Genomic DNA, 27,110 nt, shown 5'->3' with positions numbered 1-27,110 from the left:
CCACGATTTGCCGGCCCCAGAAAATGTCATTGGTTTGGGAATGGTTATATTCACTTTTATTAATACACAGTTATAATCATCTCTTACAAAATTAGGGAAATATGTTTTAGGCCACATCAAATATTCATATTTAGAATTATGTTGAACTATATAACTGTCAATAATTAACTATTTTTAAAATAATTATATTGTATACAATCTAATCTAGTATTTGTTATCTACCTCAAGAGCATTCGTACTAAGGATTTCTGCTTTATGCAAATGAGCCTTTATGACTTATAAAGACGCTTTCTAGCAAATGTTTTTCCTATTATAAAAATATTCCCAACAACCAAATAACTTCAGCCAGTTATGTGTAATTAGATGAAGTATATATCACAAACATGATTTCTTAAAATAAACTAAATCCTGGAAAGGATACAATGATACTGATTTTGTCAACCAACACAATCACTGTTAAATTGTTCATTGTATTGGAAAAACAATATTAGATTCTTGACACAAAATACAAATACAAAATAACCAGTTAATTGAATGGCATTTTTAACTTTACTCTTCATTTTCTTAGTTAAATATCTGAAAATGTTATCATGAAATAAAATAGAGCCCCTACGTTTTTGAATTTAACAATATCTGACAATAATATGCATTATTGACTTACTAATTCAAATTCTAAAATTCAAGCACTTTAAAATTCTTCAATCCATTGATCATCAGAATGATAGGACATTTTTTTAAAAAGTCAATTGTTGTGAATTTCATTTTTTGAATTCCTGTTTGTGGCTATGTTTGTTAATGCAAGGGTGAATTTTGAAAATTGATACATTTCAAAACCTGGCAGGGGGTGGGACTGAAGAATAAAGTTGAGTAATCCCCAAACCATATACTTAGCCACTAGATAACTGTGAGTTGGAGGTGTTTACTTCAGAAACTAATCTAGCAGGTTACTTTCTCTGTTTCATAGCTCCGACCTTTATGTGTGGCATCAAAGAGAGGGAGTTTATATCAGAGCCTGTTAATGTAGTACCATACCTCATGATATTGCAAACTGGGAAACATAATTTTGAGAGATGGCTCTTGCTACAGAGCTTTAGAACATGATACATCTGAGATCTATTTGGAATGAGGGCATTTTGATTAGAAAAGCCAGCTGCACCTAATAAAGTTTAAAATGGTGACAAGTAAAAGTATGAGACCTACGGATTCTGTCAGAAGAGCTCTCAGTCCGTGCTGGGGAGCTGGACACGCTGCTGCTCCGATGTGATGATGGGTGGCTGCCAGGCCTCCGGCCCTCCTCCAGAGAGGGGGCAGGTGAAGGGCTGTCTGGGACACGCTCCTGCGGCACCACAGGAAGACATTGGGGGAGAAAAGAGGTAAATACATGGAAACTTTGCTTAATGAATGTTGATTTTTGTTCATGCAGTACTATAGAAATGTAAAGGAAATAAAATCATCTTTCATCGGCATTTTCACCTTTGATCTTGAGCAAAGTCAAGGTAGGGAAATACTAGTTGGGAAATGGGTTCTTCTATAGGCAAGCGGTAATGGCAAATGTGGATCCTGTCTCCAGATAAAAAGGCCAATAACGACAACCCTTTCAGAACCCATTAGAACAACAACAAAATAACAGAACAAAGCAGGTTTCAATTCTAGACAATTATCAATTTAAAGAAATCTCTATGTTCTATTGCTTCAGCAAGTGTCTAAGGATCATTTAGCACACAAATTATCAATGTGAACAGACCATAATAATAACACTAGAGGAGTTATTAACAGCTTTTTCATCATGGCACTGCTCTGGACACACCTGGATGGTCACATTTTAAGGAGTCATAGAAATTGATTATTATTTAACATTAGAATAATTTTGTTTGACTCTAATAATTTTCAGACTACCTGCTCTCCTAGCTCCAATTCAACCACATATATGTATTAGGGGAAATCCATGAAATATATATTAGTTGTATCCCAGGGAAACTTGGTATCATGTTTCCTGATACTATTGTGTTAACACTTAGGTCCCACTCCACATCTCCCCTGCTAAGCCCTGAACCTTCCCCATTAGACTAATGTGCAAATATATCGTATGACTGTCTCCAATGAACTATTATAAATGGAGTTACAGATTAAGAAATAAGATACCCCACTTACGAACATTTTCTTTTTTGAGCAACAAGATATTTATACCTTCAGATAGCAAGGCACATAGGCCTTGAAGAGCTCTCTTTTCAATAATTAATAAATGTTTGAAAGGTTAGAAGTAAACTACATGACATGGAATAAATCAATAAATAAAATAATTCCTTATTCGGGTGCAAAAATGCAACCACTGAAAGAGCAGACTTTAAGAAATTTAAAAGAAAAAAGTTCTAAATGTAATTGACTTGTAGGAGGTCAACTGACCATTGAGAATGAGGGTAGGTAATACGTTATCTTTGGTCTCAGAAGTTCTATTAGTCCGGTGGTGGTTCCCAATCTTGCTCTGCCTTAGAATGACCTGGGAAGTTCGTAACACGCCTATGCCTGGGTTGTTCCTCCCAGAGATTCTGGTTTACTGAGTATCAGGGATTGAATTGTGTCGCCAAAAAAAAAAAAAAGAAGTCCTGATCCCCAGTACCTGTGAATGTGAACTTCATTTGGAAAAAGGGTCATGGTAGCTGAAATTAATTAAAATGAGGTCATACTGGAGTAGAGTGGGCTTTTAATCCAACATGACTGGTGTCCTTACAAGAGACATTGTGAAGATACAAGAGAAAATGTCATGTATAGCGGTAGAGACTGGAGTTAGGCAGCTGCTAGCCAAGCATGCCAAGTATTGCCAGCCACCACCAGAAGGAATGGAGAGGCAAGGAAGGATTCTACCTAGGAGCTCAGAGGGAGCATGACACTGCTGACATCTTGACCTCAGACTTCTAGTCTCTACTAATGTGAGAGGATACATTTGGGTAGTTTTAAACCACCCAGTTTATGGTATGTTGTTGCAGCAGCCCTAAGCATTGAATCCGAAATGGAGCCCAGACATCAGTTTATTTTTAAGACTCCAGGTGATTTTAACGTGCATCCCAAACTAAGCACCACTTGTCTCATACCCGTTTAATTTTTCAATCCTGAACATTGTTGATAAACATCTTCCACAGATATGTGGAGGCTTACTTTTTGAAAAGCATGACAAATAAAATGAAAATAACCAGAAAAATGACCAAGCCCTCTTCCAAAATCGATGCATGAACCAGTTTCCCATTATATATTCCACGGAATAAAAAAAGGCCCATAAGAAACTTTATGACAAAAGATTTGCCAGATCAATCAATACTGTTATCAAAACAAAGGAAAATGGAAAAAAAAAACTGAATTCTTTCAAAAGTTGCAATGCATATTAGAATCTTGTTGTAAAGATAACTTTTTAAATTTTAGGAGCTTTGGGACTGGTCTAAAATGTGTGGATTGGTTTCTGTAAAGGACAATTAAAATCTCCCAAAGGAGAGATGTATTATCAATATTATACCATATAACACTCGTCCTTTACCTTAATTGATCGGAGGGTAAGAATTAAGTGCTCTGTTTTCTGCAAAAAGCAAAAATGACTGGTATGTAGGTAAATGTAAGCACCACACAATATATTTTCCTACCGAAGTCATGTGAGGTTACATTTGAAAGACTGAAAATAAGCAAATGAGGAAGACAGAGAGATGGGGCAGAAAAGAGGGAAAGAAAGAGACACACACACCCCTAGGGCTGAAATTTACAGTTAGCTTGTTCAGGGAGGTCTATGACACATCATACATTTGTTATACTAAAGGATACTAAAGAAAGACAGTATCCAACTGCACAATTTGGAGATTAAATATTTTGAAATTATGTATCAAATAACACAAAAAAATGAACAAATTATCAGTTATTTTTCCAAACTAAATAAATCAAAGGAGGTATACTTTTTTAAAAAGATTTTATTTATTTGAGAGAGAGAGAGAAAGTGAGAGAACGAGCAGGAGGAAGGACAGAGGGAGAAGCCAACTCCCCAAGGAGCAGGGAGCCGGCCATGAGCCTCGGTCCCAGAACCCTGAGCTCATGACCTGAGCTGAAGGCAGCCACTTAACCAATTGAGCCACCCAGGTATACTTCTAAATGTTACGAGTTCTTTAGTCCACACAGCAAACAAATGACCTAAGCTTCTAAGAAACAAACACATACATGATTTTAGAAAATAGAGACTTCACATCTGGATGCTGAAAGTTACTTTCTCTCTTTTAATTATAATTCTAAAAGCAGCTGACATTATAAATCCTTTTTCTTAACATTCACACCTACCCTAAACTATGAAGCAAACTATGCATTTATTATCTGTTCAGTTTGGTGAGTTCTGTCAGGATCTAGAACATTCCCATAACCCCAGAAAGATTTCTCTTGTTTCTTTCCAGTCAATTCCTTTCGATTCCCATAAGCCAACACTTTCTGAATTCTATCACCATAAAATAGATTAGCTGGTTCTAGAATTTCATAAAAATGAAACCATATAGTACATACTTTGTGTCTGGCTCCTTCACAACTAAACTTTTTTTGCAATTTATCCATGTTATTACATGTGTCATTAGTTTCTTCTTTTCCACTGTTGAATATATTCAACTGCACAAATACCCCACAATTTGTTAATCCTCTCACCCCCCCCAAAAATGGCAATTAGATCATGCACTTAACTGCTTGAAACAACACTGTGCTTAATGCGTCTTTTAAGTAGCTGCTCAGATATGTCTTGGAAGAAGTATTCTTAATCCTTTATGTACAATACTGTATAGAATTCTTTTATAGACTGTGTAAATGTATTAATAAGTTATGCTAATGCTAACTGCATAAATGACCAGAGAGATACTATAAGGAGTCTAACCTTGATTTCTAAAAATTCTAATAAAGAGGCACAGGAGTTTGTCTAAACTTGAAAGGTAATTCCTAACACATCCGGTTCTCAACATTTGGATTACACAAAAGTACATGGTATGTATTTGAAAAAGAACATTCTATATTTATAATTGACAAAAATACAATTTTCTAACTTAACCATTCTATTTTCTTCCCAAAGTCACCCATGTCAATGTTTATTCATTATTACGTTTTAGTATTTGTCATGATAGTTATGTAAGTGATCATATATGTAGTGGCACATGTTTGGATGCAACGAGATAAAGTGCAATCTTGAAATAAATCAATCCCTCCCTCTGAAATCATTTTGCAAGTCTTGAGTTTCCTGTCATAATAGATTTCTTACTGGTGCTAATGGAAAGCATGAGAAACTGATTTTTTCCTGAGATATTTAACTCATAAAATACTTAAATATTTAATGCCTAAAATTCTAGCAACAATGATTATGCCATTAAAAACAATTAGTCATTTTATTTTCCACATAAGCATAAAAATTATTTCATTAGTCAATATATTTAACTGTCAAAGCTTTCTTTGAAGATTCTTTTCATTCATGCATTATTCACTTATTTGTTTATACATTCGAAATACTCTAAAACATCATATAATAAACCAGGTAAAAAATGAACTGGATTTAAATCTAATGTAAAATACATCTTAAAAGCATAATTTAAGGCTTAGAAAATGTAGGTGAAATTGTATTAATTTAGCTTTAGCTTATTTTTACTTTAATTATAATTGTCTAAGAACAAAGGATACAAAGACAATACTTAATACTTTCGTTTAAAGAAAATATTTTAATTTATGCAAATTTTTATTATTTAAAAGCTAAGTATTCAATTGAAACTTTCTATAAATTGAGACACAACATATTCAGTCACTTCACTTAATGTATAATTTCAATCTTTGGAACATGATGTATTGTTCTTTGAAGAATTTCATTAAAGTAAAATCCACTGAGCAAGTAAGATTTGAATACATTGTTGCACAATAAATTAATTTATTTCAACAGCTTAATTCTTTTATCATATTTATATGCTTGCCTTTCCAGAGTATGCTATAAGATGGAGAATAATGGGGACAGTAAAGAATTGCTTAGGAGAGAATCTCATAATTATTACTGAAACAAAATAGATAATGAGTTTTATTCAGACATAATAAGAAAGAAGCAGTTCAATGTCTATAGGGAAACTATGTAAACTGGATTTATCATTTCATTTGTGTAATACCCTTTAACCTCCAAGATGGGCCTGAAGTAGGACAAAGAGGAAGAATATTTAATTTAATACTTCAACACACTGCTTTATAGTCCTGCATCATAACTCCACCAATCAATAAAACACAATCCTTTGCAATGTTCCATCTTTATAAAACCAGCCACAATAATAAATGAAAATTTAAGAGGAATACCCTCTCACAAAAAAAGGTCATACTAATAAACTAATGGTAGCAGAATAACAATAAAGAAAAGACTGCATTTATTGCCTCTGGGCAGAACAAGAAGTATTAGTCTCTAAGATAATTCAGAATCAAAGGTGGAATTCAAAATAATATATTCCAAAATTCTAAAATGAAAAGTATAAAATGTTCAGTATTACACATGTGCAGTTGAACATTTAAAAATTACACTGTCTCGGTTGCCTCCTCTCCATCACAAAATGCATTACATTTTATCAGTCTAAAATATTTTCTTAGTGTAAGTCTAAATAATCACAACTCAATCACAACTGATTTCTCTAAAGAATTATTTCATTTAGCTTTACTTTATGTTGCTCTCTTTTAATTATCTGGATTTTCATGTTTATCAATCTGAGATTTCCTCACTGAATATATTATAGAAGTGGGGAGAAGATATTTCTAACATTACATGTTATCTCAATATAACTTGTAACTTACATAATTGAAGTTGATGAGCACTTTATATAACCCAAACTCCCGAGCTTTAAGACAACTCAGACTTAAAATCATTTATTCAGGGGCCCCTGGGTGGCTCAGTTGGTTAAGCATCTGCCTTTAGCACGGTTGTGATCCCAGAGTCCTGGGATCGAGTCCCGACTTGGGCTCCCTGCTCTGCCACCCCTTGCTCATGCTCCCTCTCTCTCTCAAATAAATTAATTTATTCAAAGAATATTTACTGAACATCTAATATGTGCCAGTGTCCTAGGCTCTGGTTACATATAAGTAAACAGATGGAAATCCTTTCCCTCATGGAGCATCTGTCATAAACTAGGAAATGTTAGCGGAGTCCAGAATCCTATATGTACACTGATTAAGTGTGACATCTAAATTCCCTTGTTCTGGAAAAAATTCTCAGAGAAAACAAATAGTAGAAATGGGATTCTGGATTCAGGAAAATGTTAAAAAGTAATTCTGGAAGACGCAGTAAATGATGCTAATATATTTGCATCTGGTAGAGAATCAAGCAGACACCATCAAAACTCCATGACTCAAAGTTCTAAAGTGAGGCTTCAAGGAATATTTACATAGCTCTTTTTATTTGTTTTGGTGATGATACGCAAGAAAAACTTAATGTTGCTAAATGTGAAACTGGTAGGACCCAAGAGCATGATCATAAACAACTTAGTTTTATTCTCCCACTATCTCTTCAAACTTATTCAGTGGTGGTAGGGGACTATATTTTTTTCTTGTATCTGTATGAAAATTCAGGTAGCATCATAATTTCAGATTACTATTTGTTAATATAAAGTCTTACAGTTACTTTAAACAACAACATATGGTCTTAGCTCAGGATATAATTCACTCCTATGTAATGATAAATACTAGCATCTTAATTAAAAGATAGGACTTCCTCCTTTCCCACACTCAGGGAAGGGGGAGCAGAGGGAGGAGAGCAAGGAGAAAAAGGCAGGTTTTGTTTTGGCCAACACTGCCATTCATTAACTGGCATCATTCTCTCTGTGCATGGCAAATGTTTAAAGCCAAATTTTTAACCAGTTGAGGCACTCTGTATGTTCTTAGAGGTTATGACCACACTGAACTGGTCATATGCAGTTCCTTAAGGGTATAATTCATGTCTATGTTCCTCTGTACCCTGAATGTCCTACATAGTTGGATCTGGGTGCTTGATTCAAGTTGAGCTTGGGGCAAGACCGCTTCATGGATGGTGTTGCATGCCCCCATGCACACAGTGTCTGCTGGCTCCCACTGATGATCCTGGCCTAGACACCACCTCATGAGGAATGGCTGTTTGGTGACATTCTAATCATATCATTCCTTATTCATTTTTTGGCTAGAAGATTTATATGAACAGGAAGTTCCCTTAGTGAATTAATGATTATTCTGAGGAACGGTTTGTATGGGAAACCCAGGAAAATATTTGATTTCACCCTTTTATTTACACTTTGTTTAAACCTTTATTTGTCCTTTAAAAGAATCAATTTCCTAGATTTCAAAGGTGAACTATGAGTTTGTTTTTTAGTATTATTACAAACTTATGGGTTTAAATATATGTTATTTGTTTAAATACATTGATGTAGGGTATACTTAGTGGTGGTTATATTTTAATATTTTCTTTTTCTTGTGACTACCCTCTTCACATTTAATATCAACACCCAAATAAACATTAAGAGAATATACTTAACTGTTTATTTCTAAATTCAAGTAAAAATTCTATGAAGTCATTTTTTATGAAAAAATGTCTAAAAGTAATGCATACATCTAGAGTTATTTATGATTGTCCCAAAATAAACTATTCTGTAGCTAAAAACAAGCATAAGGGACATGACATTGCTCTAGGATTTTCATGTACTCTGAGAATCAGGTCACTCTGGTTCCAGTTTTTGTAATATTTAAACATTTTAAACTTCAGGCACATAAAGTCCTATTTACTAATCTAGTAATTTAAGGACCTACTTTGAAGGAAAGTATTAGGGAATGGAAATTTATACATTGTATTTAATTTTTTTCAATGTTTAATTCTTTAAATGAGAATGTCTTAAAGTGTCTCTGCTTCTGTCTCTTTCTCTGTCTCTCTCTGTCTCTCTCTCTCACACACACTCACACACACACACACACACACACACACACACACACACACAAGAGGTTGGTGGAGAAGACTAACAAATTTAAGTCATATTCCTTGTTCTCAGAAAACCCTGTAATGTGGCATGAGAGAAAGATGTTTATTCAAGAATGTAGAATAACTTGAATATTGCCAAATTTCTCAAAAACAATCCCATACTGCCCCCGAAAAAAATGAAATCTGAAAAATATGCATTTGAAAATGTGCTTTGTATACCACTGCACTACAAAACCCCCCAAAAGCAAATTGCAGTGCCTTCTTAGGTGAAGAGGGCTGAACAAGAGAAAAAAAAAAAAAGAGTTCTTAATTTACAATTTTGACTCTTATTTCAAAGCTTGACACAAATTCCTTATAAGATTCTAGAACTTATTTTTAAACTCATGTTTGTGAATATTTGGGGAGAAAATAATGGGAGAAGATAATGTCAGTGTACAAAAACTTCTAATGATGTTTTTTATAAACACTAATTTAATCGGCGAGACGGCCTGATGAGGTAGGAATGTCATTAACCCCATTGTGACAGCAATATTAAATAACTTGTCTGAGGTCACATGACTAAGAGGTGGTGGAACTGGAATATAAACCCAAGAATCTTTCCCCCATAATCTATGTTTTAAACCACTAAAATATACTGCCTTTCTTTTTTAATTTTATTTTTTTCAACAAGAACCATTTCTTTCCAAGTCCTTATGATATCATTGTGAATTTATTAAATAAAATGTGAGAAAAATATTGATTCATTCAGGGAGATTTGGGGTTACTTGATGAATGATACCTAAAGAGAATCAATTAGTAGAACATTTCAGCCTATTAGGAATTTTCTAATGACGAGAAGAATTGATCTCTTGATTTATACTGTTTATTTTCCTCAGTGATTTAAGGTAGTACAGGTAATACATCCTTTTACAATTTGGAAATGATACAAAGATTGTATAAATAGCTAATATGATAGTTTAGAATGTCAACATTCAAAAGTATCTGAAGAATAGGCTTCCAGTTATAGAATGAATAACACACAAACAAAAGGCACAGAATCGGGAATATAGTCAATGATATCGTAACAGTGTTGTATGGTGACAGGTGGTAGCTATACTTGTGGTGATTACAGCATAATGTATAGAGAAGTTGAATCACCATGTTGTACTGAAACTAATATAACATTGTGTGCCAACTGTACTCAAAAAAAAAAAAAGTTAAAACATATCTGAAGAGCCAAAATCAGTGGACTGGGAAATACTTTTCATATGGACAAATACAAATTCCTAGTAAAAGTAAAAACAAAATAAAGAATTGGCTTAATAAAATTTCATGTTGAAAAGGCATGAAATTTAATGAGTCACACATTCAACTAACAAAACAGTTTTATGAATTATGACTACATTTATAAACTATTGTCCAAACTGAGGCTTATGTTATTCCAGTGTCTTTTCAGCAGCCTGTTCACATCTAGAATACTGTATGGAAGGGGCTGGGGACAAGGGGGTTCTTTAAAAAAAAGTCAACCAAGAAGCTTGATGAGGAATGGTCAAAGGAAATGAGAATATTTGGTCTGGAGGAAAGAAACATGATAGATACTATAGCAGAGAATGTATATAGTTAAATGGCTAGCACACAGAAGAATTAGTAGACATTTTTTCTTCCAGGAGACTGTAATAAAGTTAAGGCAGAATCGAATGTAGCCCTTCCTCACTCTTGAATTTGCTGAAAATAGAATAGGCTTTCCACAAAAGCTTAGATATAGAAAAATGGCTAGGGAGAATGCAAGAATTATTTCTCCACCGTGGGGAAAAGCTGGATTATATAACATCTGACATCTCAAGTCTCTGTCTCTTTATTCATAACATTCATAGAACATTAAACAGCAAAAATATACGAGTCTCAGTGATACATAATAGACTAACACAGAGACTACAATAATAAATACAGGCAATTGGCTATTAGGGATTTAAATTAGAATTATTGTCTAAACAGTATATGTCCATTTCCTCCTCAAAGTTACCTTACTAAATTATTTCCAGTAGTCCAAACCAATCAGCAGGAGAAAATTTAAATTTACTACTTTAGCAGACTCCATCATGAAGGTTTGCATTTAAAGCAAGTTACATGTAACATTGTGACAATGTTGCAATGGTGCTGTCTTCATCTATGTAATTTTCTTTTCCTCAATCCTTTCAATTTCTTTTACTTTTCAACACCAAATTCTGTTGGCCCCACAATGTTTGAGAGTTTAGTTTTAGCTGCCTCAATTACCCACCTAAGATTCACATGCGTTTGAGTTAATTGGAGCTCTAATGTGGGTCGCTGCAATTATTCTCTGTCAAAAGCCAGCTAGTAAATACTTTATTCAACTCTGCTTTGTATGTGAACATATCCATAGGCATTATATAAAGAGAGTAGCTAAGTTCCAAACACATTTTATTTATGGACACTAAAATTTGAATGTCGTATAATTTTCATGTGTCATGAAAGATTCTCCTTCCTATGATATTTTTTCCCCACCTGCCTTTTACCCCAAAAGTGTAAAGCCATTCTTAACTCACAATCCATGCCAAAATTGGGGAAGCATGGTGAGTTTTACCCAAGGAAACAGCTTTCGGACCCTGCTCCAGTGCATGTCCTAGTATGTACATTCTCATAAATAGGTTCATGAGAAATCATTGAAGTTCCTTTACCTCCTAGAAACAGGTAAGGACAGAATGCTTTAAAATATGTAACTCTGAGAGCTCTGTTTTCACTTCTCTTCTGTCCTATAAATTCTTATTGCCATTCTCATGTAGGTTGAGTTATCATTTCAATTCTTGTCATTACTCTCAAAAATGTAAATGGTACATTTCAGCAGATGGAAACCTCTCAAACTTCTGTTTTCCCTTCAAAGGCTATGACTCTTGTTTTATCATTCCTTCAGATGGGGGTATATCTTCTTCTCTGGTATTTAACATTTCACTTTTAATCGGCCTTGATAATTAGAATCTTTTCAGGCAAACAAAGTTGCAAGCACTATTCTAATTGCCCACTTGGGTCCCATACTATTTAATGTGACATAGGAGTCAAACATTTTCTTTGGGGAAAATAAAACTTCCCCCAAATTAAGTTTAACTAATATATATGATGGGAGTTTACTAAACACTGCTTGTGCTGTAAAGTCTACTATATATAAATTTAGGCAGGTTGATTTATCAACTTGTTTCCCCTAATATTTGGAATTCTATAAAGAACCGATTCCTCACCCTTATTCTCTGAGGCCAGTCTCTCGATTTTTCCCAGGTCTGAATATTTTTTACCGAAAATTGCTAGAATTGTCTCATGCTTTTCTTGAAACTGTTTCTTCTCTATGATCTTTACCTGTCAGCACCTATCTATAGGTGGCCAGCCTCAGAGAAAAGGGGCAAATAGGCCCTTCAGGACTTCCACAATGGCCAACGGAACTTCACTTTGATGTTGGCAATTAAAACTATCATCTTTGTTTTATTAATGATAAATAAGAATTTAAACACTATCAGCTTTTATTTTCTCTAATCATTCTTAATTACAGCCATTGTTTCTTATTTAGCTATTATGACCGTTTATACCACCACTGCATTCAAAAGTCCAGAATTTCCTTTAACCTATCCATAGCCAAGTTTCTGAAATTATTTGCCCCAAGAGACTAGGAAATGCAGGAGGTGTTGGCACACATTTCAAGACACAGAGCTCCATCCCTTTCTTCTTACCTTTTTGCATATTTCCTTCCTTTCTCCCTATCTCCCTCCTCTCCACTCCTAACCTTAATTTAAGAAACCACAGGAATGTTGCTGACTTTTCAATAATCTAGACAGTTTTCTACAGATGCTTTCCAGAGGAAACGCAACTCCTTCCTCCTACTTACCTAAACGCTGACAATCAAGGACTTATTAAAGGAAGTTTCACTCTTTAAATATTCTAATTAACATTTGATATAACACAAACGATTTAGAAATATATATCTGTATTGAAAATATAAAGTAAATCAAGCTTCCTAATATAATTGGAGTCTTTTGGATCCATGTGCTACTAGCTGATGTCCAAATTTAGATCTAGAGTTTATAACAAAGTCACCCATTATGATTTTAAACTGCTAAAATCTGCTCTTCTGCCATATTTTTACTTTAACTATGAATCTAAATCATGTCTAAATGAGAAATTATAAAAATTCCCAGTTTCAAGAGTGAAACTTAAATAATTAATATTATGAGGATGATTCTCTATAGTAATAATCACTAAATTTTAAAAAATGAGAATAATCACATCCTATAACTAATACTTAGTACCTTTTCTTTTTCCTTTTTTTTCTTTTTAAATAGCTATGGAGCACAATGATAGAAACACTTAGGCTTTTTTCTTCAGCCAAAATCTCCTTCTCGTTCACTTCGGTGAGTGAGGCAATGAGAATGTTGAAATCTCAGTAATAACTATTACCAAAAATGATCATAAATTGAATTATGCGGTGACTCCTTGATTAACAAATTCTTTAGTAACCCTCTAAAGGAACCCTCTAAAAGTCACTTAGAATAAAGAAGAATTTTTAAAAGTTATCTTCTCTGATCTGGGCTGATAACAATGTAGCGTTCCTTGACATTCTCTCAGCTAAAGATTTTTAAGAAGTTGATCTGGGTCTTCTGTGATATATATATATATGATATATATACAATTTATATATTTATATATATTTATATGTCATATATTTATAGAGGATAATATATATTATAATATCTATCTCTATATATCGATGTATCTATAATATAGAACTAATACAATTATATATATTATAATCTATATGTATATCTATATCTATATATATATATTTTTTTCCAGATATGGATACTTCAGAAAATGATATGAGGGACTAGTATACATCTTTGTTTATAGAGCCATTATTATAAGAAACATTGCTATTAGCATAATATTCAACATTCTATATAAGTAGTCACAAAACCTTTTTTAAAAATATATAATGACATTATCCACCATTATAGCATCATACAGAGCATTTTCACTGTCCTAAAAATTCCTTGTGCTCTCCCTATTCATCCCTGTCAACCCTTGGCAACCACTGATCTTTTTAACATCTCTATAGTTGTGCGTTTTCTAGAGCGTCATACACTTGGAATCACACAGTGTGTATTCTTTTCAGCCTGGCTTCTTTAACTTACCAGTATACATTTAAGTTTTCTCTATGTCTTTTCATGGCTTGATAGCTCATTTCCTTGCAGTTCTGAATAATATTCTATTATATGGTATCAGGAGTTTAGCTAAGCTACTCCATGGAATTGCTGCCTCGGCATCCATTTTGTTTGGCCAACTGTCTTGGAGGGACATGCCCTAGATAGCAGCCACAGAGTCACAAACAAATGGTAAGTCCCTGATAGGACTTCCTCAACAGCATTTGTGATTAGCAGTCTTCTCTTAGATAGAATCCCTGTGGGGCTTACCAAAATGCTGCTCTTCTGGTTTTAATTGACCAATCTAGCCCTAGCTGAGGAACCTCAAAGTATTCCATGCATGGATCTTAATACAAGCATCTGCCTCAGATCCTGGCTGTTCTCTCTGCACTCTTCCTTGACCTCAGCATGTGGTCCCTTGAGGTATACCTCCTGAGGTATACCTCAGGACTCATGAGTAATAAAGTTCTCTATTTCAGTTTTTCTTATGGTCTGTTGTTGGACCATGGCTCACCATCAAGCACCCTATGTTCCACTTAACAAATGTTAATTTAACAAAGTCATAATATATGGAGGTACTACTTTTTTTTTATCCTTTCACTTACTGAAAGACATCTTACTTGCTTCCAAATTTGGACAATTATTTTTTTAAAAAGCTGCTATAAATATCCATGTGCAAGTTTTTGGGTGGACATAAATTTCCTACCTCTTTGGGTAAATGCCAAGGAGCTGGCAAAATATACAATCATATGGTAAGAGTATGTTTAGTTTCATAAGAAACCACAAAACTGTCTCCCAAAATGGCTATATCATTTTGCGTATTTACCAGCAATGAATAAGGATTGTTAACAGGACATTTTATGTAAGACATGCTCCAGAGGCTCCCTTAAACTCAAGTGTATTATATTCAGAAAAATGAGGTAATGGTTATGTCAGCTAAGGATGAGCATGAGGTATCTTTTACTTAGTTTAAAAATTAATAATATACTCTGACAATGCATTCAAAATAATTTGATTTAAATACACATTATAAAATAAGTGAAAAGCATACACATACACATTTAAGGGTATACACATACCCTCCCACACAAGGCGGTGGGGAGAGAGAGAGAATTGTGTATTTACACACGTGTGTTTTTTGTATAACAATAATGTTATCTTCTACATGTAGTGTATTTTTGAATTTATAAAAAACATTGAATTTTACTATTTTGTTTAGTTTTTACACCTACACTGCACTACCTATTTTTTTTATATGTAGAAGAGAATCAGAAAGATTCAGTCACATGCCCAAGGCAACACAGCTATTAAGTGGCAGAACCATAACTTAACACTTCTTATCTTCTAAAAACAAATCAAGTACTTTTCTACACCTTAAGGTATCACACCATAACACCACACACATACACATCCTCGCATGTCCTCATACACACAACCAAACACTTAAACACACGTGCTACTTGAAATATATCAATTAATTTCTCATGTTCGTCTCTCTCTTAATAGACATAACACAGAATTTAAGATTACCTAACCTAATATTGTCTAATATTGTACCCCTGCTTCTGCCTGGTTCTAATTACTACAAGTGATTTTTCTCATAATTTATTTACTATCACCTAGCTGTTTTGAAGTTAGAATTGTGGAATAAAAACACCAATTGAGAGATGGTGGTTTAAGATCTGTTTGGCAGAATCCAAAATAATCATGTGAGAAAACAATTACCTTAATAACAGATGTCTCGACTCTGGATGGGGGACTCTGAACTTGTGCTGCTGCCGCCATATTTGCAATGGTGCTGAGATGGTTCATCTGGCTCATTGCCATGGTGACAGACGCTGGAGGTAGGCTGACAGGAATTAGAGGGTGGGGCATCATCATAAAAGGAAGTTCCAGTCCTATAAAAAATACACATATATCATCATTGCTCTGTTCAAATAAAACTATGAAACATGGTGTATTTATTAAAACGGCAAAGAACATAAATCATTGAAAATTTAAGCATTAAGAAATGTTCTAATAATGACTGCCAAAGGAAAGATATTTGTCCCTTTTTATGCAACGACATCCACTCACCACTCAAGGAAATTAGTTTTAATGCTAACCAGTTCGGTGCCATGTTTTATCATATCACCACGCTTCATGTGTTTAGTACAAATGGTCAATTTGTTGCTGTATTATTCTTCTGATCAGTCTAATTCTTGTTTAAAATATGAGGGTTTTTTTTTTAGCTTATCACAATTGGTTATCTAAATGTAGTATCTCTTTATTCTGTCCTGTATTTTACTATCCAATAATTAGATTTTTTTTCTGTGCAACTACTATTTTTAGTGCCAGAAAATGTCATTATACAATTTGGCAGAAGGTGGTTCTGCTGAAGATGGTGGAGAGGATGACCAAGTGGAAGGCTAGGAGAGGTCCAGCATGCCGAGGAGGGCAACAGAAGGGTGAGATCCCTGGGGTGGGCAAGGGTACAGTGTTTCCTTATTCCAGGGAACATCACTGCTGCTTGTGGGGAATGAATATAAGTAATTTGGACACAATATTATTCCAAATCTTCTAATGATTAATTTGAAATGAGGTTTTAAAAAGTATATCACATTTGGAGATTGGCCAAGTGACTTCTGGGGAAATAACCTCAAGTAAGTAAATTTCCCCCAAACCATATTTTCTTTTTTGTTTCTTGATGTCTTACATAGGTCTTCAATTTAAAAAAAAATTCCACAATATTTAGCCTATTTTTGGAGTCTAATCTAGTTTGACTAACCAAATTAAGATAACATGCATTCTGTTATATACCTAGAGAATTAATTACTTTGTGGAACTGAAGCCCACTGGTAGTTGTATTAAGTGATATTCTAGCCACCATTCAGAGTTAAAGTTCCTCACTGAATTCTACCACAAATCCTAAACATGGAATTATTAAATGCCCAAGATGGTTAGACATAGTACAAAGAACCTCAGAGATCACTTTACAAAGGTTTATAAGGTCACAGCAGTAAATGAAATGCGTGTGCATCAATAAAAAATCACCTTTATTCAACTACAGAGAAACAAAAGTTGATGATTATGGCAATATACTGTCAAAGTCAAAACCGTACATTTGAGGTCTTGCATTTTAGTCATGGTGGCTATGTCTTGGATTTCAGTAGATGTGAAACACCTTAATAGGATATATCTTGGAAGCTGTTTATGAATAATTTCAATTTAGACATGTTCCCAAATTAAATTAATATTAACTTATTGTTTGACTGAATCTGTTGAATATACAAATTACCCGCTTGAAAGAAAATTTCTGTAATGTCCTCATCAGTTTATGAGTTTTCATTTCTTAAAAAAGGAAATCATATTTTCTTATAATATGCTTAGAAACAGAAAAGTTGGTAAAACTCCAATTTAAATGCTTTAGCTCTATTAAAAGCCTCATTGTAAAATCTCTACGACATAGTTTTTAATGAAGAATACTTAGTTACTGCCATGATTTTTCTCCATTTACTTCATGAAGACAGTTAAGGTTCAATATAAATTCAAACTCATTAGCTCAATACTGTCTGGATCTTAGAGTAAATTGTTCAGAAGTGGGTAATGAAAACTCAATTCAAATTCTTCAGCAATCAAACAAAGCAATTTTATTAAACAATGAAAAGAATCAATTAAAATGGATATCTTTATTATCTTTATTATTTTACAAGAAACCATGACAGCTTTTGGCTAAAAAAAAGTTTATAGCTTCATCCAGAAATGACTCACGTAAAAGAAATTTCTCCAGCTTATTCCTACACTGTCATATAAACGTTCACTTCCATATTCACAAATTTACGAACCTTATTTTTTACTCATGCCTTTTTTGACACTTATACCAAGGTCCTAGTCAAACACGCAAAAATTTTAAGTATGAATTTTTCAAGTGTATGATATCATGAAAACATTCAGTGACAAAACATTTAAAAAATCTCCATTCTACAATGCCTCTATCAATGTATGCACAAATTTTTCTTTACATTTTTACTTTTTATAGTATCAGTTAAAATAACCACTGATAGTTGGTATAGAAATAACATTTTGGAATAAATGCTATTTGAATATGAAAACTGGATTGGGAATTTGTAATTAATGGATAATTTTGTCTACATATTTCATTTACAATATCCAACAAAAGCAAGCATTATATTTTCATAGCATGTTGCTTATTTGAGCAATTAATATATGGAGTGTAGAAAAATATTCACATTCGTTAGTTTAGACTGAGTTTGAGTTCTGTTTATACCTATTATCAACTTTTGTTTTTCTGTTCATTTGAACGAATTTCTTCTTTTATTTGAGTTCTGATTGCCAGTTACTAAATTGGAAGAAGTCATTTTTCCAAATATATTTCAATTTTGCTCTCATAGTAGAGAAGCACTGTAACTCTGTTTTTTCACATTATATAAAATATTAAGCCAAAATTCTGACTGAATCATTCTGAAACAGATTATAGACAAAATACGATCTATTTTCACATCTCTTTTGCATCACAGGATATTAGTCCCTTGTGTAAGGTAAATATCAATCATCCATATGTGAATTTTCCATAGCAAGTTTATAACACTAGATTGGATTTTCCCACTACATAAAATGCTCCTAGCCATCTCTGCCAATCATCATTTGTTAAATACTCATGATGTTAGCTCATCTGGGTAATAAATAGAGCAAACAATTAAGAAACTAAGTCTGATGAAAAATATACAATATATAACTAAGTCAGCTGTAAGTGATTTTTGCATTATTTATAACATCCTTTTCCTCTATTAGCATGAATAAATAAGAATTGAAAATAGGCCACTTCAGAACAAGACATACCCATAGTTATTAAATGTATAATTTCAGGTGCTTTGGTTTAAGCCAATATATTCAGTGACTGATATAAACCAGTATATATATATATATATATATATATATGTATACTATGCCTACATACAAATATATACGCACATATATATACCTTTAAAATTAAAGTGTACAACTATGCCCACATGAAATCTTGCAAGAGACAGATTAAATATCTAAGAAAAACTCTTATATTTGCTAAGAAGAGTTACAGAGAAACAGAAAAGAATTGATTAAATTTTTCTCCCCTATTCTTATAGGATCACATTGTTTCTTGACTTTATAGTGGAAGAACAAGATGACGTTGACACAACCCTATCCTCAAAGAACACATACTGTAATAGGTTGTTGAGGCACATATGCAAAACCTGGTAAAATAAAACTATAAAATGGTTTGAGCCAAGGAAAATGGTCATGAGTTCATGAGAAGACTCAGACAGTGTATCCAGCTGTTGATTACTTGGGGGGAGGGGACAGATGGGAGAGAGGATCTCCCATACCTAGTTGTAGACACAGATTGTGGAGAAATTCGGAAACAGTCTCTGGTTTGACACCTGCTTACATAGGTTCAGCCGAGGGCAGAGAACAACAGGCAGCTGCTATATGCTGAGATTAAGAGTGTAACCGCAAGCACAGTCAAGGCCAGCCACTAATACTATGGCATGATTTTGGTGGAGTGAAAATTAACAAATGTACAGTCTTGCAACAGCCAGAGGTAAGTAGGTACATAAATGAAAGAAAGAAAATTGAAATTAATGCCTGATCACCAATTCTGTCTCTGGCTAAAAACTGTTAATTATGCATTTTATATAACCTGAAACAATACCCTTCCCCTGCCTAATTATACTGATTTAAGAATTTATCAATAATTATGTATACGAATATATGGAACCTATATACAAAAAAGTGATTGTGTGTGTTTAGTTTTCCTTTGCGTAAAAAGATGTATATTCTTCAGGGACAAGCAGGATGATCTTCAGATTTAGTATAAGTGAAATTTGAATTTGTAAAGACCGGGTATAGGAGATTCTCTCCCACCTTACAGTTCAGATTCTGAAAAAAGGCAAACAGCTTAATGCACTCTCTCAGTCTTTTTATGAGCTCAGACCACTTTTCTTGGCTTGCCCCAATTTTATATTTTATATTTTCTGATACATATTTTATGATGGACCAATCTTGAATGCAGAAATATACTGCTTTGGGGAGAAACCTTTAAATTTTGAAAGGTAACTCTACTCTAAAGATACCCAGATTATGGGACAGTCAGAACTGATGGGTTACAAATATAAAATGGTTTTATTTCTCCTCTAATTAGTGCCTTCAAACATGTTTTGTCAAGGCTCCCTTTTCTGCCCCTTAATAACCTCCTAGAATGGAAAAATCCATTATAGGGGCACCTGGGTGGCTCAGTCGATTTCAGTGACCAACTCTTTATTTCGGCTCAGGTCATGATCTCAAGATCATGAGATTGGGATCCATGTTCAGTGTGGAGTCTACTTGAGAGTCTCTCTCTCCCGGTCCCTCTGCCCCTCCCCTGTTGGTACACATGCTTTCCCTCTAAAAAACAAACAAACAAACAAAAAACCAAAAAACAAAAAACTTCACAAAAACTAACAAACAAAAAATCCATTCTAGTTAACACTCATCTCTGTTTCCCCAACCCCATGAGCACTGGCCAGCCCTAGAGCCTAGGTAGCCTGGAAGACATGGGCTTGGCTAGTTTTTCATCCATCCTCCTCCTTTCTTTCTCCTGGATAGTAGGATAAAAGCCTCCTACCCAACCAGTTCCTGCTCAAGTCCTCCCTGCACTGTAGCTTCTATGACTATTCGTAGCGGCAATTTACATCTTCCCATGGCAGGTGCTTAATGCTAAGTATCTCCTAAGTCATGTCTGATTCTTTAAGAGGGGCCCTTCCAGAGGAAATTCCTAGCAGCAGGAGTCCCTGACAATGGAAATCTCTCTCAGCTTCCTGTTCTTCTGAGCTCCCGAAACTGCCATCACCTCTTAAAACTAAGGTTCTTCTCTTGGTGTGGGTCCTCTTGTTTCAATGATGTCCACTCTCTCTACCCTGCCACCTCTCAATTCTTTATCCCCATGCTCATTTATGTACAGAAAACAGATCAGCAGTTCAAACCAAAAAAGAAATCCAGCTTTGAAATGAGGTGGAGGCACCTGTAATCCTTGAATAATTCTCTTGGAACTCCCCCTCTCTTCACTTGGTGGTGAGGAAATGCTCTCAAAAAAGGATCAGTGAGCCACAGCCGTCCCCACTAAATGCTATCTCTTTACTACAAGAATTTCTGCAACTCCCCACTCCCTATGGTCCTATCCTCTTATAATACAGGAGGAGGATATTTATGGGGTCTGGAGTGATAGTTAGGATAGGCTGGTTCAGGGGCTATTAATAAGTAGCAGTTGCTTGTTACTTTCTTTAAAATGAGGAGTGCATGGTACCTTTTGTTCTGGTGTGGGACCACAGGAAAAATTCTACTCAATATCTTATTACATGATATATTCAATAGAACCAATGACAAATATGGCTAAGTTATAAATAAAATTTTAGTAACTGATTCTTGCAAATAAACTGAAACAAAGGGAAAGAAATGTGAATGTTCAGCGTTTGGAATACTATTTTGCAAATCAGCTGAAACATTAAATTATCAATTAAGACAGATGTTAAAAAAAAAGATTACCATGAAAAAGAATTAAAGAGCGATTAAATGTGGAGCTAATCTTTAGAGAAGAAGAGTAGATCACTTTGTTTTTTGGCACACAAGTTTTAAGTAGAAGAGGAAATCGAAACTGTTTTGGGGAAGGATATTATTACTGTTTCTCTTTAATTAAAAACAAAACAAAACACAAACTTTGAGTATGTCTATGAGTCTTACCAAATATCCTAGCCCAGATAATCATATTTGTGATCAAATCCTGCATATATCTAATGAGAAATAGATTCCAAAAGGGAAGGCCACAGTATTTTTTATGAATTTTGGATAGAGTACATGTAAAATAATCAAACATAAAATTAAAGTGATCTGTAAAAAACAAACACCTTTAAACTATCATGCATTAAAATAGTAAAAGTACATGTAAACATTATTGCCCTTTATATCTAGGTAACATGTAACTATTCATTCAGATTTTCCCACAGGCTGACCCTGATAAAGGAGGCAAATCTCAGAGGGACTAACGGTCACACCACTGTTTAGTGAGTGACACTGATAGACTGTGATGGGAACCTGACATTGTCAAGATTCGTTTACAATGAAAATGATGGCAAGAGCAGGCATTTACTCCATACCATTGGAGACCACTTAGACGGATGTCAACGCCATCTTAACAATGGAGACAAGACTGTTCAGTTAGAGTAAATACTAGTCACAGACACTATGGATATTCAGTTGTTATTTCAAAGGTAAGAGAGAATAAACAAGTTATTATCTGTTAGGGGATTAACTTCATCCTAATAAAAAAATGAGATATAAATTGTCAGCAGTACTCCTAGCGTTTTGCATAAACGCGAGAAAACAGTCCTCTCATGAGTTAATGTAATATTTAAATCTTTTTCTGGATAATGATCTGAGCTCAGTTGATCTACATTAGCATATAAAAACACTGAAATCTTTTGGTGTTTCAGTTCAACTTCATCAAATTATTTTAAAATGAAGAAGTAATCTTTTCCAGGTACAATTAATTAGGGGCACAATTTAAAAAACAAAACAAAATATCCTAGTTGAGATATAGTGGTTCAGCAAAACAAACAAACAAACAAACAAACAAACAAAAAACCCACCACAAATGCCTAGGTTTTAATGACCACAGAGAAGTCCATTTCCAGAATCTAAAATTTGTATATGTACACATCTCATGTTTGATTTGGAATTGCTGGGGAAAAACAAAACTCGTTGGCTATCATGTAACCAATTCTGCTCAGCTGATGTTCTGACATTAACTTACTCTTTTTCTTAGAAAGAAGAGGATTGTCATGAATTCTAACTATCCTCCTACCGGTAAATATGAGTCATTTAGGTAAGCAGGTTACTCTCCCAGAAATATTTAGACATATTTTCTTTAGTTCTTTATCATTAACTAAACCTTACTCTGTGTTACCTGAGTGCTAAGTATTTGTTAATTAGGAATTTAAAACTCTTGCCATATAAGAAAGCTTCTAATTTACCTGTGATGTTTTCTTTTGAATGCAGAGCTATTTTGATACATTTTATTTTATATATATAATGGTGATACTATTAACACCAGTGCTATTAAAGTCCATGGATTCATCAGAACAATGCTAATAGCTAGATTTCTTCACCAAGTTGAGGTATTTCTATTTCCTTATACATCCTGCAGTGTTGCTGAAAGTGGCGTAAGTTAACAGGCTACACAAAGTGGCATACAAGATACTGGAAATCAGGGCTACTTATTTTTTTCTTATTTTAGTTGAATGTTCTTCACCATGGCTAATGATTCTTGAACTAGAAAGAATGAGAAACAAATAGTAAAATCAGAGCTGAGGTTCAAGTCACTAAGATCAAATGGAATACATAAAAGTGTCCTTAAAAAACAGTGAGAAATATAAAAAATAATTATCCTGAGAATCCTTGAGGAATCATGGAAAACCAAAACAGCATTAGGTAACTTAATATAGACAATGGCTTACATTTGAAAAGTCTTGATTTTAAACTCATAAAAATTATTAGAATGAATTGCTATATACAGTGCAATACTTTATATTTTCCCTTATTTTGTACCAAATTCCAGAAAGTTTTGATACAACCTAAAATAAAGGGGGGAAGGCCATTAGTAGAAAGATAAAAGGTTAAATACTTTACGTGGAGAAGACAGAGATAATTACATCAGAAAACACTTTGCTTTTTGATGCTGTTGTTTTCTTCGGACTCATTAGCACCACGCTCTAAGTGTTAACCAGGTAAAATGGATCCCCAAAACAAAACAAAACAAAACAACAAAACAAAACAAAACCAGACTCAGACGGAGTACACAGTTACAGAGGACTCAATACAAGGAAAGAAAGAGTAGCCAGAATAATTTGTGTAGACTAAATATTTCGAAGTTTTGTTAATATGGACTATAAGATGATTGGAAGCAAGAGCCAAATGTTTTTATTCAGTGGAAATTATCATATTGCAACAGATTGGTTAATTTCCACAGTGAAAGTATAATGCTATTATGGACAGTGTAAAAATAACAATACTAAAAACATATGTAAGCTTTCCGATCTAAAACATATTCATGAAATTCTATAAAATAAAGCAGTTGGGTATAATGTATCCATGTTAATTTAACTGCATCTTTTAACCTTTCTCATTGCCAATGTCAGTGAATTTCTACCTTTTCCCACTTTAACTCATCAAATTATTTTTCCATTAGGCAAACAAATGAACTAGAAATTCTCCTCTCTAAGGATATTGTAATTTCCCTATAGATTTACAATTACATCAAATAAAATTTCAAGTTAATATACTTTATATACTGTTAGTAGAGTAATTGATGTCATGGTATATAATATTAACAAGTTTATGTTCATGGGTTAGTGTTGCTCATGGTCACTTTACATCAGTTTTAATTTCCATTTTTTATACAATGTTTTCAGTTTTAAATTATTTATGTTGAAACTGAAAAATCTTCTCACTTGAGCCAAAATTGCTATTAAATCTTCCAAATAGCAAAAACCCCTCATAGGTACGATGGAATACTCATGGGAATTATCTCAATATTTCTCATTTGTATGGATCTACGTCTTAAATTATCTTCTCCCCAAACCTGGTTGGCCTTAAAGAATGGCATCACCAGCTAGTTTATAAACCAGAAACCTAGGAATCATCTTTATCTCCTCCTCTCTCACTGTGTGCCACAAATGTCCAATTCCATTTCATGTCCTGTTGATTTCATCTATGTAATTTATCTCTACTTCCATATCTGCCCCTGGAATCAGATTCAAGGGTCATCATTACTTTTAAGCACAAATCTTACACTGTCACTCCCCTGCTTAAAGAACTTCAGTTGTTTCCCATTGTTATTAAAGACTCAATGTCTCTTGTCTTAATGTAAGCACCACATGGTCAGCCCAATGTTTCTTTTGTTCATCATTGTATCTCCAGCATTTAACAAAGTAGGGCTAACTTTCAGTCAGTGGAGTTGAAAGCTGCAATTCTCAGACCAATTCTTTTTTTTTTTTTTTTAAGATTTTATTTATTTATTTGACAGAGATAGAGACAGCCAGCGAGAGAGGGAACACAAGCAGGGGGAGTGGGAGAGGAAGAAGCAGGCTCCCAGCGGAGGAGCCTGATGTGGGGCTCGATCCCATAACGCCGGGATCACGCCCTGAGCCAAAGGCAGACGCTTAACCGCTGTGCCACCCAGGCGCCCCTCTCAGACCAATTCTTAAATTCATATGAGGTAAACTTCAATGTTGCTTTTAAAAATGCCAAGCTATAGCCTTTGTCCTTGAGCAGTTTACAGTGTGGGAGAGAGATACACAAATATAGCACATTGGTACATAATTTTATCCTTTGACTGGAATAAAAGAGAGGAAGAAGTATGTTTGATATTTTGGAAATAAACTTGATAGAACTTGGTGATCATTTAGGTACAAAAGGGGATGAAGAGAGTAAAATGTGAGAGATGACTTGAGTATCTAGACTAATGGGGTGTATGGTGATATCATTAACAAGGCGAAGAAGGTGATATCTAACATGATCATCTACTTTCAATGTGTCAGTCATTGTGGTAAGTTTTTAGATGTACTATCCAATGAATCTCAGGAAACTCTGAGGAAGATCCACGTGACTGTTATAAAGGTTGATTTAATTTGCCCCAGGATTTAGATTCAGGAATTCTGAACATGCAATCCAAACTTCAAATTGACTAATGAGGAAGATCTGATTTAACAATAAATAAAAATCAGTTCAATTTTGGACTTACCAAATATGAGATATTTCGGGAACAATCCAATAGAGATTGACAACAAGCAATTAGAAATACAGAATTGAAATTTGGAAGAAAAGCAGATACCCTTCGAGGTAAATTTTGATGTGTTTGATTCGTAGGTGGGACATTAAGCCATGAAGCTTGAAGAGGGTATAGAAAACAATAAAGGCATTTCTACTAAAAGTGTATTTCTACTGTAAGCCACAGAATAAGTCCCAAATAAGGCAACTGAATGATTTCAAAACAAAACAAAAGAGAAGAAAAAGAAGCCTGAGAAGCACCAAAGAGTATCAATGCCTGTTTATAATTTTCAAGTCTCTCCACTTTAGCTATAATATTCTTTTTAATAAGAAACTCAACATGAATACCTGACAGGCCTTGAGTCCTCAATTAATACTGAATGAATGAATGTAGGACATTATGATTGAACGTAAAGATTTAACAATCCTAATTATTATTTAAGTAAATAGACTAAACAGGGACAACACACACACACACACACACACACACACACACACACAGCTAAGCATAGCTTGAAAGGTGCCATTAGTCCACTTTCTAATATGATAAATAATTACAATATCCAGCAATTACAAGATCCCCTTAAGAACATTATGGAGAGAGGCAGCTTTAAATCAAAAGTCTACATATCACAAGTAACTCAGCACATTTGAAGGACCATTGAAATAATATTATATTATAGTGGTAGATTACATGCAGATGGCAGGCCTGTTGAAAGCTACTGTTTATATGAAACCAAATCATTCTTTCCGTAGCTTTTATTATATGTAGTGAAGACATACTATTCAAAGCACTTTTCATCAGTTTTTCATGGGCAGACATGGCAGGTGATTTTCAAGGTCAAAATGACCACTAAAATTTCAGTTGTTAGCAATGAAAAAAATACTTAAGAAGATTAGCATTAATGTGGATAATTTCATTTCTACATTTTAACTCTAATTTAGGAATTAAATATAAGCACTCATTTTTCCTCCAAGAATAAATGCATACAACATGCTTTCTTAGATTGTTGTGACAATGTGAATTAGAATAAGAAAAATGGTTAGAAAGTGTGTTTTGAAATGAGGATTGATTTTCTGATAATATCAACACCCTTAGGTCAGTATAAAGTAAAATTTAAACATCCTGATTCATTTTT

The 27,110-nt window shown here is 34.0% G+C and overlaps 1 protein-coding gene across 2 annotated transcripts in view; it reads right to left on the bottom strand.

The window, feature by feature from the left end:
• Positions 1-27,110, bottom strand: part of DACH1 (dachshund family transcription factor 1) — a 412,079-nt gene that overhangs the window by 112,628 nt on the left and 272,341 nt on the right. For both annotated transcript variants that reach the window (XM_045811060.2, XM_045811061.2), the window contains exons 4-5: positions 15,859-16,031; positions 1,201-1,336 (exon numbers count right to left, since the gene is read on the bottom strand). In XM_045811060.2, coding sequence (XP_045667016.2) covers positions 1,201-1,336; positions 15,859-16,031 — 309 coding nt within the window. The remainder of the gene's footprint in view (positions 1-1,200; positions 1,337-15,858; positions 16,032-27,110) is intronic.

Source organism: Ursus americanus, chromosome 10 (genome assembly GCF_024610735.1).
Source record: "Ursus americanus isolate L20-20 chromosome 10, mUrsAme1.1.p, whole genome shotgun sequence".
Lineage (NCBI taxonomy): Eukaryota > Metazoa > Chordata > Mammalia > Carnivora > Ursidae > Ursus > Ursus americanus.
Note: the sequence above shows the minus strand (reverse complement) of the source record. Positions and strands in the feature narration are given on the sequence as shown.